This window comes from Gymnoscopelus microlampas, assembly GCF_963454915.1.
Source record: "Gymnoscopelus microlampas genome assembly, chromosome: 6".
Taxonomy (NCBI): domain Eukaryota; kingdom Metazoa; phylum Chordata; class Actinopteri; order Myctophiformes; family Myctophidae; genus Gymnoscopelus; species Gymnoscopelus microlampas.
The window spans coordinates 15,935,561-15,954,073 of NC_139943.1; the positions used below are offsets into that span (position 1 = coordinate 15,935,561).

Below are 18,513 nucleotides of genomic sequence, written 5' to 3' on the forward strand. Positions count from 1 at the left end.
ACACTCATCATCGGTGTGCTAATCTCAGTGGACTATTCTGTGTCATGGTCCTGTGTATCATCACTGTCGCGTGGAAACCTTGTATGTCCGTTACTTTTTCAGGAAATTCCATTGGCTCCAATGCAGTTATTATTTAGTCTCAAGCTCTCGTTAATACTTGTCATTGGTTCAGGGTTTATAAAGCCCACAGACACACTTCAAAATGTTTCAAGAATAGCATAATGGCAGATAATGACATGTGAAATACTGTATGGAGAATTGGAGATACATGGTTTCTGCCCTAAGGTTACAGTACAGTATACGGGACTGGATGGTGGGATGGATGTGTTTTATATGCAGTCTGGTCTCTACAATGAGGTCCAAATGCAGGCCATGAATCCCTCAATAGATTCTCTATTGACACTTCTTAGCGTATCGACCAGACCCATAGAGAGAGAGAGTTACGACATGCTTTGATCTCGCTATAGTTCCAAACATTGGAACTTCCTCATTGAGGTAGAACGAGCTTTCTGCATTCCATTCTTACCTAATGGGAGTCAATGCTAGTGTCGTCACTCTCATATTAGATCACGCCGGTATAGACTGTTGGCATTAAAGTGCATCTCATTATGGATTACTGTTAAAGTCGATCCTCTCATCTCTTGAATCTCTCCTCTTCCCTTCCCTTCTCTCTCTTGAATCTCTTCTCTTCTATTCTCTTCTCTAGCCCGTCTTCTCTTCTCTTCTCTTCTCTTGAATCTCTTCTCTTCTCTCTGTGGTGATGAATGGGTGGAGTCATAAATAAAGTAATCTTCATCCATCACACACAGAGGAGGTCTTTCTCTCCCTGGGGTTGTAGTAATGAGGCAATGCTCAAGGCTCATCATTTACCCCCTTTCAACATGCTCTCACACACACACACACACACACACACACACACACACACACACACACACACACACACACACACACACACACACACTAGTGTCACATACATTGACCCTGTCTTTCTCTTACACTGTCTCTACCTCTTGTTATTGCAATCTCACTTTCAACCACGCGTGCACACACACATGCACACTATAATGTACAGTACATGTTTCTTAGTCAGTCCCACACACACACGATCATGTGTGTAAATCCTATTTCATTTTAATTCAAAGAGTCTTTCCGACACCTCATCAACCCATTCATTTCCCCTTAATGACGTTTTCTCTCAATTCCGTGCAGAGTGCTTTATTGGCATGAAGGTTAATAATTATTAACAGTATTGCCAAATCCTCCACTCTCTCTCTCTCTCTTCCCCTCTCCCTTCATGTTAATTGATCCAGCACAGTGCTGATGAAGCTGCTTTCATATAGTGCTGTCCATTAGAAGGTGAATTATAGCCATAGAGTTAAAAGCAGTGGTGTAAAAAGTGCTACATTTTTTTGTACTTAAGTAAAAGTATCAATACTGCAATGTAGAAATACTCTGTTAGTAAAATTCAAAATTTACTTGAGTAAAGTACAAAAGTATTGGTACCAAAAGTAGAAAGTACTCATCATGCAGAATGTCCCGTTTCACGTTGTTAATGTATGTTTTGTAATAATAATTCAAATCAAAAAAGTAACTCGTAACAAAAGTTTTCAAATAATTGTAGTGAAATAAAAGTATAATACGGTATTTGCCTCTGAGATGTAGGGGAGTACAAAAAAATTATATACACTAACTCTATCATTTTGAGGCAGATAGTTTGCCTTTTGCAACATTTTACAGAGTCTCCTTAATTCTTTTTTTTTTATATAAATAAGTACATATCCACCATCAGCAGTTTCTTGAATCTTGAACATATAGCATCATCATTTATAGAAAAGGAAAGTATAGTATCCGCCCAGGGCTACTCCCAAATATGATTAAAGAAGCAGTGTGGTGATGCATGACATGTCCTTTTAGATTAGACAACACATAGACATTAAATTCATACATTAGATTCCTTTTTGCTGCTGAGTTGCAGCTTTCCATTGTTTTCTACTTCCCAGCATGCTCTGGTGCTCATGGCGTGCCCCCTGTGTGAAGTTAAAGGTTAGGGTTAGGGCATAGTGTTTGTGAGGATAAGGTTAGGTTTAACCCATTGAGACCTGAAGCCGATTCTACATGTCTCCTAAATCTCAGTATTCTGAAAAATGTATGTTTCTATACTGTATCAGTGGTGCTCAATCTTTTTCATGTCAAGGACCCCTAAAATAATATGTATTTGGCCGCGGACCCCCATCAAAATATTTTGTTCCAGGGACCCCCAGAAGCAAAGATTTGAGGTTTAAGCATAGTGTTTGAGAGGTTAGGGTTAAGGTTAGGCATAGTTTTGTGAAGTTAAAGGTTAGGGTTTAGGCACCACCTGGGCCACACGCCAAAGAGAGGGGAAGTCCCAGTTGACAAGCAACCCTTTTCACAGCAGCACAGGCGCATTGCACACAGCTGAAGGCAATAGCACTGATTGGGTGTGCGACTGCGTTGCATTTCTCTGTGTCAACATGCAGCAGGAGCTGAACTGAACTGAATAACACATAAATTATGAAACACAACAACCATAATGTTATTACTGTGTTTAAGTGTCAAAATGGCCGCTGGGAAAAGAGTCTATATCAGCGGATGTATATCAACCCATTGTACCCAACCCAAGAAAGCAGAGGAGGTGAGCAACATTGTGTTTAATCACACATTTAAACATTGGCATTACATTTAGTTTCACTGGGTTTCACTAAATCAGAGGTCTTCAACAGGAGGTCCGGGACCCCTAGGGGGTCCTCAGAGTTCCTACAGGGGGTCCGCCAAATCTTTGTGTGATTCTTACATTAACCACTTCAACCAAGCATCCCTATTCTGAGGGGAACTTTAGCCAAAAATAGCAGATCTACAAGCACACAACGCCTCGCGCTGCGAGGCGTTGTGCGCTTGTAGATCTGCTATTTTCGGCAAAGTGGTTTAGTATAGGGGGGAAAAAGAGCAGGCTAAGTACAGAGTGAAAGGTCAGGTATACTAAGTATTGTTTAAAGGACAACTTTGGTTTTTTACAACCAATGTTTATGTTTTAGATTGTAATTAAAGTAAATAAAAGATGAGTGTTAAACATTTTAAATTTACTGCTTTCTATAGTTTTAGCAATTTTCACAATATTTTTTACAGTGTTTTCACAGTGGGCGGGGGCATTCTGTCCGGTGGCTAAATATGTATTTTTCTAACACATTAACCCGGCGTTTTCTTTATTATTATTTACAGTAGCTCTTCTAGCCCCCAATAACTCACATCTGGCCATCTCAGACAGCCGGACCTTTTTTATTGTGTAAAAAAGGCATATTTAGCCACCGGACAGAATGCCCCCGCCCACTGTAAAAAATACCGCAAAAAATGCTAAAACTATAGAAAGCAGTAAATGGAAAAAAAATTACACTCATCATTTATTTACTTTAATTACAAGCTAAAATATAAACCTTGGTTGTAAAAAAACAAAGTTGTCCTTTAAGTGCACGGTTAAATGTCTGGAAATACACATTAACATGAATCCAACATGATAGTGCTGTGAAACAAGTCTATGAAGCTGCCTATGAAATCTATGGAAAAAAATAATATTCTATACAATATATAATGGGGGTCCCTGCTTTATCTCACTCTCAGCCAAGGGGTCCTTGGCCTGAAAACGTTGAAGACCCCTGCACTAAATGTTTGAGAACTACTGACCTACATACATACTGTATGTTTGAAACTCTTTGTCTCTGTAACATGACTCTTATAACTTTTTCTGATATTTTTCACAGCCTGGTGATATAAGATAGCAAGTCTTAAGATTAATTTATAGTCCCATCGCATCATGGTATCGCTTGAACTGATTTTCAAACAAGCACCATCTTTCTATGGAGTCTACATCTAACCACATGTCAATAAGGAATCTGTATAATGTTTTGGCTGTCATCTCTTAGCACAATGGTTCTCAAAGTGGGGTCCGGGCCGGGGTCCGTGCGCCGCAAGCTAGCTTTTTGAACATTTTTGAAAAATGTTGAAAATGTGTTTTTTTTTTTACACAAATCTTCTCTTCTGGGGGTCCCTGGCACAAAACATTTTCAGATGGGGGGTCCGTGGCCAAATATATGTATTTTTTGGGGGGGTCCTTGGCACGAAAACGTTTGAGAACTACTGATTTAGAAGATATTTGTAGAATTGGCCTCAGGTTTTAATGGGTTAAAGATGAAAAGGTGTGAGAACCACTGACCTTACAGTACCTTGACATGAAAAGGTTAGAGAGGTACAGTCAGTGGTGGGAAAAAGTACTCACATTTTTTACTTAAGTAAAAGTATCAATACTGCAATGTAGAAATACTCTGTTACAAGTACAATTCCGGAATTCAAAATTTACTTGAGTAAAAGTATTGGTATCAAAATGTATTTAAAGTACCAAAAGTAGAAAGTGCCTATTAAGCAGAATGTCCCATTTCACAAGTTTTCAAACGTATGAAAGATTTTGATACTTTAGTACATGTACTTAGTTACTTTCCACCACTGGGTACAGTCTGAGGTGTCAGGGTCAGAGGTCACAGGAGTATGTGTGTTTTGGATCCCAGCAGGAGGAGGAGGAGGATTTCAGCTGAATACACACTTCTTGGTGGTCATGGCAACCTTGGAACCAACCCCTGGCTGTGTGATGAAGCAGTTGTCATGGAGATGGATGAAGATTCCGATTGCAGGAGATGTCTGTATCCCATAATGTTCCAAGTGAACATCTGGCTGCCCTGTGTGAGGTGCGAACACACACACACACACACACACACACACACACACACACACACACACACACACACACACACACACACACACACACACACACACACACACACACACACACACACACACACACACACACACACACACACACACACACACACACACACACACACACACACACACACACACAAGTGATCATCTGCAAGTACAAGTACATGTGCTGGTATCATTAACCTATTAAGACCTGGAACTGTGTCATTTTTTGATTTGAGCTAAAAAGCATTATTTTACACTTTGGGCTATTCAAAAATAGCAGATAAACAAGCTCATAGCGCGGCACCGAGTGCCGCGCTATGAGCTTGTAGATCTGCTATTTTAGAAAAATCGTGAAAATGTGTGCAAATCTTTGAATATACATATTTTTAAAGCAAACATTTTTAACTCAAATCTTTGCTTCTGGGGGTTCCTGGAACAACATATTTTGATGGGGGTCCGCGGCCAAATACATATAATTTTGGGGGTCCTTGACATGAAAAAGATTGAGCACCACTGATATAGAAACATACGTTTTTCAGAATACTGTTGAGATTTAGGAGACATGTAGAATCGGCTTCAGGTCTCAATGGTTTAACAGCAGCCATCAGGAGAATGGAGCTCAATTACTCATGTGCTTCTGGTAAGGAAATCTGGGCTCCACCACCACAGTGCCAGCCAGGGCATTTCCACTTTGAGAATGCTAGTCGAAATATTCACTGTTAGGAGTAGTTCACCCAAACAAAATGACTCATTTGCTACCAATTAAACACCCCGTGAAGCCTTGAATTCATGGAGATTTTGTTTTGTTTTTGTCGCGTTCTTGAGCCAATAATTTGATGACCGGGTCGTCGGTCAATAGGAGACTCAGTGGGAGACGCTTTGAGTCTCTTGATGACAAATTATTGGCTTAGGAATGCTCTAGCAAACTTTCTTATGAATAAATGAGAGGTTAAAAATCTCTCTCTCTTTCTCTCTCTCTTCTGGGTTCTTCTGGGTTCTTTCTCCTTCCTTTAGGGCAGGGGTCTTCAACAGGGGGTCCGGGACCCCTAGGGGGTCCACAGAGTTACTATAGGGGGTCCGCCAAATCTTTGTGTGATAGGATTTCGTTTTTTTTACATTAACCACTTGCACCAGAATTCCTTTTCTGAGGGGAACATTAGCCGAAAATAGCAGATCTACAAGCTCTCAACGCCTCGCGCTGCGAGGCGTTGAGAGCTTGTAGATCGGCTATTTTTGGCAAAGAGGCTATAGGTGTAGAGGGAAAAAATAGCAGACTAAGTAAAAAAAATAAAAAATAATCTGAAGCACAATTTTATACAATATAGAGTAGGGGGTCCTTGCTTTATCTCTCTCTCAGTTAGGGGGTCCTTGGCCTGAAAAGGTTGAAGACCCCTGCTTTAGGGGTACGACACTTAATCAAACTAATCAATATAGTAAAATATAAAGAATAATAGATTTTACTATAAAATAATCACTTTTAGATTAATTTTTAAAATAGCCAATCTGCAAGCTCACAATGCCTCACATTGTGACATATAAAGGCATTCTCATAAGTCATGACGCGTCAGTGGTTAACCACTGAAACCCCATATGGTCGCGCAGAGTCCCTCAGGGCTCTATACTGTAGTTTTTCCTGTTACTGTAGGGAAAGCTTTCGCTGAAAATAGCCGATCGACAAGCTCACAGCGCACCACGTTCCTCCTGGCTTTGTGTTGAAGTGTCCTTGAGCAAGATGGTACAGGTGCTGGTTCTCCGCTGTTCTGGCAAAAAAAGAGTCCCAAACGGGCTTCTTTGCATCTGATTCCCCAGTGTGTTTAATAGTTGACTCTTTTTTGCGTTGGTCTTTAACCCCTTCAGACCTGGAAAGCCTTATACGTTCTTATACCCTTCAATCCAGGAAAGCTGTGTCATTCTTTTTTTTGTCAAATATGTATATATATTTTGCCACGGACCCCCATCTGAAAATGTTTTGTTCCAGCTAGGGACCCCCAGAAGAGAGGATTTATGTAAAAAAAAAGAGCAATAAATTATTAAAAATGTTCCAATTTAAAAAGAAAATAGCAGATGTATAAGGTCGCATCGCGGCAGGAAGTGACACGTTGTGAGCTTGTATATCCGCTATTTTTGAATAGCCAACATATACATTTTTTTGAATAAAAATGTCACGTTTTTTCAGAAAACTATGTCCACACACACACACACACACACACACACACACACACACACACACACACACACACACACACACACACACACACACACACACACACACACACACACACACACACACACACACACACACACACACACACACACACACACACACACACACACACACACAGTCAAACTCTTATGGCGAGCTCCTAGGGAGAATACTGTGTAAAGTAATGTACTGAATGTGCTTCATGTTCCTCTGCATTTATAGATGGGAACAGTCATGAATAATGCACCATACTGTAGCTGTGTGTGTGTGGGGTATGCCCTCTCTGACCCCCATGAAGCATGCGTGTTGTGCCTGGGGCTGTCCCATAATTCCTAGGGGAACATTTCTGTTAGAATCATAGAAGGGTTGTTAACCATTAAGTGGTCTCGCGTAGCCAGACAACTATTCCACAATCTCCGAATGCTATATAGAGTCTGGAACTACACCTCCCAGAAATCCGAGGCAGGAAGCTGCCATCTGTTCGTCATTTCCGTTCACGAAAATGTATTTTAAAATATCTTTTACATTCAATTTTTTATTTCTGCTAAGCAGCAAGATATATATATATATATGCTTAGATGATTTTGATTTATATTAGGATACATTTGCGCGACTGTAAAGACGAAACGGAAGTGGAGAGGAGGCGTCACAGCCACTCTTATCTCTTGATCACTTTCAGAGCTTCCGTTGCTCCAGACTGTGTGACGGAAGCATTTGAAAATTGTGGGAGGTAACAGTCTAGCTAGGGTTAGAATGCGATCGTTCATCCACCAATGAAATAATCTGTCATTTTAGATTTGAGGTATAACCATTATTTTATACTTTGGATATTTAAAAATAGCAGATATACAAGCTTGTAGATCTACTATTTTTGAAAAATCGTGATTTTTTTTTTAGTAAATCTTTGAATATTTACATTTTTAAAGCGAACATTTGTAACTCTGTAACTTTGCTTCTCGAGGACCCTGGAACAAAATAAACAAATGTTCTCTTTAAAAAATATATATTCAAAGATTAGCAAAAATGTTCTCGATCTTTCAAAAATAGCAGATCTACTGCGCTATGAGCTACCTACCTGACCTGGCTGAGTGTAATCACAATCGTGTAATTTAGAATGTGAGACTAACCATTAAGTATGTGTGCCCTATAACGCTAAGACTGTGCAGTGCTGCACATGCTCCCCGAAGGATGAACCCTATACTCATTTTGGTGACCCCCATGGCCTTCCCGCTAGTCTAGTAGTAATTTTCAGGGACCCCCGGTTCTCAACCTTTTCAGCCCCCCCCCCATCATATTTGAACCTGTTCTAGAGGAAATTGATAAGAATAGCAGTATTTCAGTGAAGAATCAAGAATGCTGCATGATGGGTCAGCTTGGTACTTTATGTCGTGGTTCTCAGGGGTCCTTGGGGGGGTTCCAGGGGGTCCCTAGCTAAATGATTGATAGTTAGGAACCAAATGGACCCTTATGGGGCTGTAACTCTGAGAGTACAAATGGAACCAGTTCCATTTGTACGCTCTCAGTTATGGTGGTCTGTGGTCTAATGCAGGGAGTCTCCAACAAAATGAATTATATACAGTAGGTTATATATCAAAATCAGGTTAATCACTTTAACCAGCCATTTTGAAAAACTCTTGAATATTTTCGAAAATATTTGCATATGTTTGACATTTTTAACACCACAAATCTTATATGTATGGGTTCCTTGGCACAAAACCTTTCCAGATGGGGGTCCGCGGCCAAATACACATTCATTTAGGGGTCCTTGACATGAAAAAGTTTGAGAACCACTGCCATGTCACCCAGGGTCAGGGGAAAACAATGAGCAATGTGCCTTTGAACAAGAAAAAGTCATAATTTATAGCAGCTTGCAAGCTAAACTAATCACAATAATCTCATTTTGGGGGATTTAAGGCAAAAAGTACTGTTTAATGTGCATTCTATCATGAATTTGTTTTATCTGGCTTGACTTGACAGCTGCAGACAGTAGACTCAATCTATAGCTATTTCCTTTATTAGAGGAGCAAATAAAACTTTGGGAAAAAATGCCCCTTTTTTTTTTGGTGCACTCTATAATGTATTATGATTTAAAGTATTCTCCTATCTGCCTGAGAGCTGAGAGCACCCTGCAAATAGAGGCTGTCAATTAAACGCGACCAGTGTTTTCCCACCCGGTCTCAGTAACTTCTCTGTCAGGGACGTGCACAGATAGACTCTAGGTGGTGCTAGAGCACTTGCCCTTTGCCCTCTTGACCAGAAGTGCCCTTTTTTCAGTTTACAGCAGGGGTCTTCAACAGGGGGTCCGGGACCCCTAGGGGGTCCTCAGAGTTACTACAGGGGGTCCGCCAAATCTTTATGTGATATGATTTTTCTTTTTACCATAACCACTCGAAACCTAGCATCCCTTTTCTGAGGAGAACTTTAGCCAAAAATAGCAGATCTACAAGCCCACTGTAGATCGGCTATTTTTGGCAAAGAGGTATAGGTGTAGAGGGAAAAAAGAGCAGATCAAATAAAAAATAAAAAGTATAATTTACTTGAGCACCTGCCCCTCAAAATGTCTGTGCACGCCACTGTTTTCTCTTACCGCTAGTCATGCTCCACATCCAGGAGGACAGCTCCGTGGTGGAAAATAGTGCTTGGCGCTGGCATTGCCGGGGGGGGGGGGGATAATTTACGATTCTGTCCCTATCGGTACATAACTCGAACGGCGCTGAGTCGGCTCTGGCGGACTTTGCAACGTTCAGCACGGCGACTCGCTCACCTGACGGCTACTACTGTACTTCCTAACTTAATATTAGGGGCTGTAGTCTGTTTTCACCAAACGGGCCGAGTGGTCCACCTTGCTGCGGGCGGCAAAAACTTGCCTAAATTTTATTATTTAGTTATTCATTATTTAATTTAACGCCCCCTTTCCACAGCCACGCCCCCTTTCCTGGGTAGGGGTATAAATATGAATGGAAGTGCACGCCCCTTTCTCCGTTTATAGAGCACCTTTGCTTAAGCAAACTACTAATAAAGCAAACTGCAAAAAAATATGACATGTTGCACTTTTTCTAGAGATCGCTGTGTGTGTGTGTGTGTGTGTGTGTGAGTGTGTTTGTGTGTTTGTATTACTATACTTGTGAGAACCAATGTCCAAACAAGTACTTTGAGAAATCGACTTTGTGACGTTGTGAGGACCACAACAGAAAAATTGTGGTTTTATGGCTGAATTATTTTTTTTTGAGATACGTTTACTAAGATTCAGCTTTAGGATTAGTCGTTTAGATGTTTGGTTTAGGGATCAAAAAGATAAGAGTTATGCCCGAGTCACTCAATTGTGCGCTGGTGTTGTGCACCGAAAAGTAGCTGATACGCTGTGACCCGTTGTGAGCTTGTAGATCTGCTACTTTTCGGCTTTAGGCTTAGGGTAAAACAATGCACAAAATATGGCATTCATAAAACCGCCGTCCTAAAATGTTGATGTCCTCACAAGTATAGTAATACAAACGCGCGCGCGTGTGTGTGTGTGTGTGTGTGTGTGTGTGTGTGTGTGTGTGTGTGTGTTATAGCGGTCAGTGAGTGACTGTCTGGCTATCGTCCAGTCTCATATACAGTAGATAGTGGGAATGAGGTCAGTAGGCTTTGGAATGGAATATCACCCACATCACACAAATACAATTATAGATGAAGTCACTCTTCATGTTGGTCCAGAGCCGTCTATATTCATGCTGTTGAAATCCACAATCCCTCAATACTTTTTTAATGTATGTACAGTATGTGTATATAGTTTAATTTACAATAAGGTCACGCGTGTGTCTCTAGGCAGTAAGTTATACTGTACAATTTAGGCATTGCTCTTATCCAGAGCAATTTACAAAGTGCTAAAGCAGAGAAAATGGCATGAACTCTATAGTCAATAAATGACAGGAGGAAACGGTCGCATAAACAGAGTGCAAAGAAAAAGGAATGAAGTGCTACACAGTGACTAGGGTACGGGTAAACATCAACCCTAATGTAGCATCTGTCTAAACATCATGCTGTCTAAATAACATTCTTGGCATTTGCGGTCAAGCAAACGGTCTAAACGGTCTAATCTTGAAAAGGAGATGAATTGTCCCCATCCAATTATTAACATTCTGATGTAAAACGTACCACCTGTGTGCTTCAAATAGCTATCGATTTAGGGATTTTAGTTTTTCCTTGTGCAATGTAAAAATCACACCCAGTGTGAAGTGGGCAGTGTGTGGTCATCACAACATGACTCACTTAAAAAAAACATAAATGTGTTTTTTTAAGTCCATACTGCTATTCATAGGGCTGCACATGTGTCATGTGTTTCGCTAGCCAATCACAGTCCTGAATTTGCAAAGTCAGCCAATCACATTACAGCTAGTGGTGATGACACTAGCTGTAATGTGATTGGCTGACTTTGCAAAAGTATAGATTTGCATTGACTGCGGAAGGGTTAGGGGTTGTAGACTGTGTTGTAGACTATTGGCCAATCACGGTGCAGGATTGGTCAGTGTCCAAACCTCACTTATAGGGGGCGGTTACACCGCCCCAAAAAAGGACTCAGAGGCATGAATAAGCCAAAACATCTCATCTGGGGCGGCGTCTGGGGGCGGCAGTGGCTCAGGGGTAGAGCGGCTGGATGGCAACCGCGAGGTTCCCAGTTCGATCCCGGGCTCCCCCAGAGTTAGTGTCGAAGTGTCCTTGAAGCAAGTCACTGAACCCCTAATTGCTCCCGATGAGCAGGCTGGTGCCTTGTATGGTTTCCTCCACCATCGGTGTATGAATGTGTGAATGTAATGCACAATCTATGTAAAGCGCTTTGGATAAAAGCGCTATATAAATGCACCATTTATCTCCTTTTCTACTCTCATGATACTCTTAACAGGTTTACAGCTCTCACTGCTGTGTGTGTGCATGCGCGTGTGCGCGTGCATGTGCGTGTGTGTGTGTGTGTGTGTGTGCGCGCCTGCCTGCGCCCAAGAAAGAACACTGCTGATAGAAGCTAGTATATACACTGTTATCTACAGTATACAAAGGGCCATATGGACAGTTGGACCATGTTTACAGATACATTAGCTGCACTGAGGTCAGTTTGTGGGGATAGTTAATGGGCAGTTGACTCGTTGCACTGAGCTGTGTCAGTGTTTATTATGGGCCACGTGGGACCTCATTTGTGCATGAATGTATGTAAGTGTGTGTATATGGGAAACATAATGGATGGCCCATCTACACTCTGTTCAAGGACACCATAACGGCTGTGTATGAGAGAGAGAGAGAGTATATATGTTATGGCCAATGTATGTTATTGATCCGTTGTCTCTGGTCATCAGCTCTTAATAACAGATGAGCTGACCCCATAAAACCAAAGCTATAGACATCTTACATCTCTCTCTCTTTAGTGTGTGTGTGTGTGTGTGTGTGTGTGTGTGTGTGTGTGTGTGTGTGTGTGTGTGTGTGTGTGTGTGTGTGTGTGTGTGTGTGTGTGTGTGTGTGTGTGTGTGTGTGTGTGTGATGAGAGCGTGTCATGAGAGCGTGATCTGTATAGGTCAGCAGTATAGGCATTGTTTGTCTTTGTGCTGTTACATTAATGTGTCCCTCACTGCTTAGCATTACCTCTCCACTCTTTCTGTGTGTGTACCTACTTGTTTGTTCCTGACCTTACTGGCTGCCTGCCAATTCAGGTTATATAGTAGGTTAACCTCGCGTCACCAGACTTTCCACCTTGGAGGAAAGCCTGGTGTTCGTTGTAAAACTAGCCGTGTGATTCGGTTTAGAAAAAAGGAAGAAAAAAATAATCGTGGTTCCGGTTGGCGTCGCATGTTTTTGTTTCCCACATAATGCGAATCAATTAGTTTAGTCGCGCTACGAGTTAGAATAAAAGATGGACATACCAAACGATATTTATACCAAACGAAACGATTATACCAAATTAACCAAGTTTTAAACTAGGGGAATCATTTTGGAGCTGCACGGCGGCCTAAAAGCAGATCCAATTCATTGCCAAACCATAATAAATATATTCCTCATTTATATTCAATAAAAGATATATTATCCTGTCCACTTATTTACAGCGACCTTTGGGCTTGTTTTGTTTCCAAAGTTGCAGGAGAAATTCACAAGTTGTGGGTTGCAGGTTTTGGGGCTTTTGAAAATATGGTGCCTTGTTAAGAAAAACTAACAAGCGACCATTTCTTTGACATGTATACTACTTTGTTCCTTCACCCTCCCCCTGAATCCCCAAACAAATATCCTGTGTGTTTTAGACCCGATCTGGGGTCGAACCTCAGTGTCCCACTCGGCAAACCGACGCACAACCTGCCGTGCCTATAGAGCTGAGCTCGATTGGCAGAGTTGTTGTGGCAGGTCTTGTCTGGGGCACTACATCTACCCCCTCAGTTTTTGGGAGCGCATCCTTGTTCTTCACACTGCATGCTACGCCACTCACGATTACGCACAACGACGCACGTCTTTCATGTCCCTCACGCGAGAACCTCCTCCATGTCTTGCCGGCTACGCCAGATGTAGTGATTTAGACCCGAGTTGGGATTGAACCCCAGTCTCCCACTCAGCAAGCCGACGCACAACCTACCGTGCCAATAGAGCTGAGCTCGATTGGCAGAGTTGTTGTGGCAGGTCTTGTCTGGGGCACTACATCTACCCCCTCAGTTTTTGGGAGCGCATCCTTGTTCTTCACACTGCATGCTACGCCACTCACGATTACGCACAACGACGCACGTCTTTCATGTCCCTCACGCGAGAACCTCCTCCATGTCTTGCCGGCTACGCCAGATGTAGTGATTTAGACCCGAGTTGGGATTGAACCCCAGTCTCCCACTCAGCAAGCCGACGCACAACCTACCGTGCCAATAGAGCTGAGCTCGATTGGCAGAGTTGTTGTGGCCGGGTCTTGTCTGGGGCACTACATATGCATTTTTTATTAGGAATATACTGTACTAGAAGTTCGGGCCGCTATGCGGCCCGAACGTCTAGCGTGACGCGTCGTTCACTTTGCAGTGCCACCTTACAGGCACCTCACAGTGTGAGAGAGAGTTTTGTGCTCTCCTAAATCCACGGCAGGCTTTGAAAGTACCCACTTCAGAAAGAGGTGACGTGCGTCACCTCTCCAATGACCAAAACCCACTTTGTGATTACTCAGACCTGGTATGGCAGACCTGTGGGGAGTGTGCAGTGGTGTACAATGTGAAAAGATAGTTGAAATCGCAGGAGATGAAGTTAGCAGTTTATTTGTGTAAAGGGTGGATAAGAATGAAATGGTGTGAAAGACAGTGGCGACGTCGTCAGGTCCACAGGTTGTCATGGCAGAGCCTGCAGAATGGGAGAAAAGGAGAAGGCAGGAATCACCTAAGTAGTTATGATGAATGGGCCTAGTTTATAAGTATGATTATGAGCATTTATGACTCTTTCTATGGTTATAGATTATTACTATTTATCACTATGGAAGCCGTCGAACTGGTGCGATCTGACGGCAAACTAGAATTTATAGGTAGGATGTGATGTCATGCTGTCGTGAGATTACGTCACACTGGCGTTGTGTCCATATTCGGGACGACCGTCTCATCGTCATCGTCGTCTTGGTAACAGGTTGGTTTGTTGTGATGACATACTGACATGCAATCTGGCAAGAGTGATGCAACGTACATACTGACAACCGACATACTGACAACCGTTCTGGCGCAGGTTCCAATTGTAAGGTAGATATAGCCATATCACTGTTGGGTTTGTTTTGACTGAGCTGAGGTTGCTTGTTTTGGGCTTGTTTGAGGGAGTGATGTTGCTTATTTGGCAACACTGTCGGTAAAGAAAATGGTTCAGTTTTTTTAATTATTTGAACAGTGTACCAATGTCACAGGACGGATTAACCAGAAAAACTAAACGAAAGCACAGAGAGAGAAAAACAAAACATGAACATAAACTAGAAAAAGTGCTCCTCGGAGCACTGCCAGAGTCCTAGTGGTTGAAATCTGAATGGCCGGACTTCGCATGACGTGTGTGCAGAAGAAAAGAGGAACAGACCGACTGACCGACAAAGCCTCCTGTAGGCCTACCCCCTGGGTCTGGCAAAAAAACATCAACCTCTTGACAGGGAGCTTATAGAATGTAAACCTTGGATCTAGATGTTGGTTTTGCACACTGTATGATAAAGACCATATACAAGATACCCGTATATGGAGCCGGCCGAGATACCCATACAAGGAACAGGGTTGAAGAGGCTGATACAATCCGAGACTGGAGTCATGGACAGTACGCAGAGGCCGTCATCATCTGAGCTGGCGTCATAGAAGGTACACACCATATAAGGATATAGGTACCACATACATCTCCATATAGGGTCGATATGATCGGCAGTTCCGGACAACACATCTCCATATCTATTACTACTGTAGTGAACATTCAGAGCATACTTGCCAGCATTAGCCATAAATGGACATCACTGCCGAGGTAGACCGTGGCAGGATGCCTGGAAACCCAAATAGGGGGATAAATGACCTATTCAGTCCCGACCTTTAGTGACCTATTGAATCTCAACCTTCCCATATATGGATATCTCCATATATGGAGATAACCGATGTCAGACCTACCCTAGTGTGACATCAGAGACTTCTATATATGGAGATAACTAACATACCTGGCTCTGACATCAGAGAACCCCTCCTGGAGCCCCATATATGGAGACGACCGAAACACCCAAGACTGACATCATAGACCCCATCTTTGGGCATAACTGACATCGCTTGCTCCATATACGGATATGACTGACATCACCATAATGACACTGGCACCTCGGCCAAACGTATAAATACCCAACAACATTGAATCCCTCTAGGACAATAAGCGTCAATATAACCCACAAGTAGTTGGCTTTACAGTCTAAGCATTAGGCCGAAAATCACATGATAATCCGTGTGCCACTTTGAGGTAAAAATGGAAGTCATTGTGGCAGAGGAGAAAAAGAAGATTTTCCGTGCCAGGAAAACCATGAAGATTAGCGATCGGCAGCAACTGGAAACTCTTCACAGCACCTTGTTAACAGCAGCTCAACCATCGTCGAATCCATCTCCCCCTTGTAAAGAGAAGGTGAAAAAAGGACCAACGAAGGAGAAAGTGTCCCACTTTGAGGTAAAAATGGAAGTCGCAAAGAAGATTTTCCGTGCCAGGAAAACCATGAAGATTAGCGATCGGCAGCAACTGGAAACTCTTCACAGCACCTTGTTAACAGCAGCTCAACCATCTCCCCCTTGTAAAGAGAAGGTGAAAGAAGGACCAACAAAGGAGAAAGTGTCCCACTTTGAGGTAAAAATGGAAGTCGCTGTGGCAGAGGAGAAAAAGAAGATTTTCCGTGCCAGGAAAACCATGAAGATTAGCGATCGGCAGCAACTGGAAACTCTTCACAGCACCTTGTTAGCAGCAGCTCAACCATCTCCCCCTTGTAAAGAGAAGGTGAAAGAAGGACCAACAAAGGAGATAAAGATGGAGGTGGACCATGTGAAAGCAAAAACGGAAGTTGGAGAGTCCTCAATACCATCCCGACCCATATCCACTCCTCCATCTGACACAGTGGTCAAAGTCGAGAAAAACCCCACTTCACAACTTAAGCGCACACTGTCGGAGGGTGAGAAAGATGGCCTGAAGGAGGTGGAAAGAGAGGGGAAAAGGCCCAAGGTGGAGTCGGAAGCACAGCTGGAACAAAACATTACTGCAAAAGCTAATAGTCGTCTTAAACTTAAAAAGATTGTGCAGCAGTTGGTGGCAGAGCAGTTGAAGGCGTTCGAGTGTACGGTTATTGATAAAGGTTTACAAGAGCTGAAAGACAGAGTAGGAAAGATAGACTGTGCCACCAAACACCAGCACAGCATTAGTACACTACAAGCTAAAATAACTCGAATGACGAAGAAGATTGGAGAGTGCAATCAAGCATCAGAAAGAGGCAGGCAGGCACTTGCAGCTGCTTCCGCTAAGACTGCAGCTGCAACGATAACCCAAATAACCCCAGTAACCCATCGGCTGGTCCAGAATACTATGCATACTCCGAAAACCATTTCAACAACCAATGCAACTTCCTCCCCACGTCTCCCAACCCCGGTCCCCATGGGTACTCCCACATCTGCAACCATGGTACAACAGACTCCAATTCTCCAGCTGATAGCCTCCACTTCTAATGCAACCACTTCCCTGGCCACTGGCATCACCACCCAGAGTTCCATGGGCACCTTGCTCCTGAAAACAGCCAATGGGAGCCGCCAAGCCTCCGCGGCTCAGATGTCCCAGATGTCTCTTGCCCAGGCTGCGTACCAGGGGGGCACTGTAGGGATCAGTACACCCAACGCTGGGGTGTCGGTGACCACAGCCAGGGCACCAACTCGGTCCATTTCTTTATCCTCTCCACCTGCAACCTCTGGGCCAGCAGCAACAGGCTCCACTGCTCCAGGACCCCCACAGGGTACATCCATGACGTCAAAGACAGACAACCAAGCTATACGCTCCACTCCAGCCAAACCTGCCGTGGTAGCAGGACGCCCGAAAGGCTCCGTCATAGACCTCACTGGGGATGATGATAACGACGTGCAGGTAACGGGGGTAGTAAAGAATGCCACTGCTGCACCTGCCTCGGTTACACAGCGGCCTCACCCAGTCATCAGTGTTCCCAACAGTGCTGGAACCAGGTCGTCCCCTCAAAGCAGTCAGAACTCTGGAGGCAATCCTCAGACAAAAGTATACCATCGCCCCCACGTGGAATCTCCAGCGAAATCCCATGCCGTAACCACCTCTGCACCGGCCCGAGCCACCGCAACGGTTCGGCCACCCCTCCCCACGGCGACGCAACCTGTAGGTCGGCCGCCTGCAGAAGCTACCCAGAGCTCACCCCCCCAGCGACCCCAGCTTAAGCTGGTGCCAAGTCCCAGTGGTATAGTGCTGTCCTGGTGTGTAGCAGAGACTGACCTGACCTGTGCGACTGTAGATAGCTACCACCTATATGTCTCCCGTCCGGATAACTCCAATGCCAACAGCGCAACACAGCCGCACTGGAAAAAGATTGGGGAGGTTAAGGCCCTTCCTCTGCCCATGGCCTGTACTCTAACTCGGTTCCAGGCTGGCTTCGCCTACCATTTTGCGGTCCGAGCCAAAGACATATATGGCCGCTTTGGGTCCTTCTGTCTTCCTCAGTGCACCAACGTCATCAGTCCCAACTCTGGCTGAGCTGATGCACAGTGATTTTTGTTTGAACTTGAGAAGTTATGTTTTCACTTTTCACTTTTGATTTGTTACTCTGACGGATGTTATTTTAGTTCGTTTTTTTGTAATTTCTGTCTGGCAACCAGACCTAAAATTGAATAAACGGTTTTATATATATATATATTTTTTTAAAGTAGCAATTCTACGAGCTACAGGGGGGATTAAGTTTGTTTTAGGCTCTTATTCATATTGGGAAAAAAATAAAGTCATTACAAAACATTAAGCCAATAATGAGGCGATAAGACAAAATATCACCACAAAGACCTATAAATACCAATACCAAGAGTTGA

At 43.3% G+C, this 18,513-nt stretch overlaps 1 protein-coding gene across 1 annotated transcript; it reads left to right on the top strand.

Moving 5' to 3' along the window:
* Positions 1-15,871: 15,871 nt before the first annotated feature.
* On the top strand, positions 15,872-18,187 carry LOC311047867 (activating transcription factor 7-interacting protein 1-like; the record flags this gene model as incomplete). Its single annotated transcript, XM_084060816.1, has 2 exons — positions 15,872-15,907; positions 16,283-18,187. The coding sequence occupies exon 2, from the start codon at positions 16,289-16,291 to the stop codon at positions 18,185-18,187; it is 1,899 nt and encodes a 632-aa protein (XP_083916942.1). The 5' UTR covers positions 15,872-15,907; positions 16,283-16,288.
* Between the last annotated feature and the right edge of the window lie 326 nt (positions 18,188-18,513).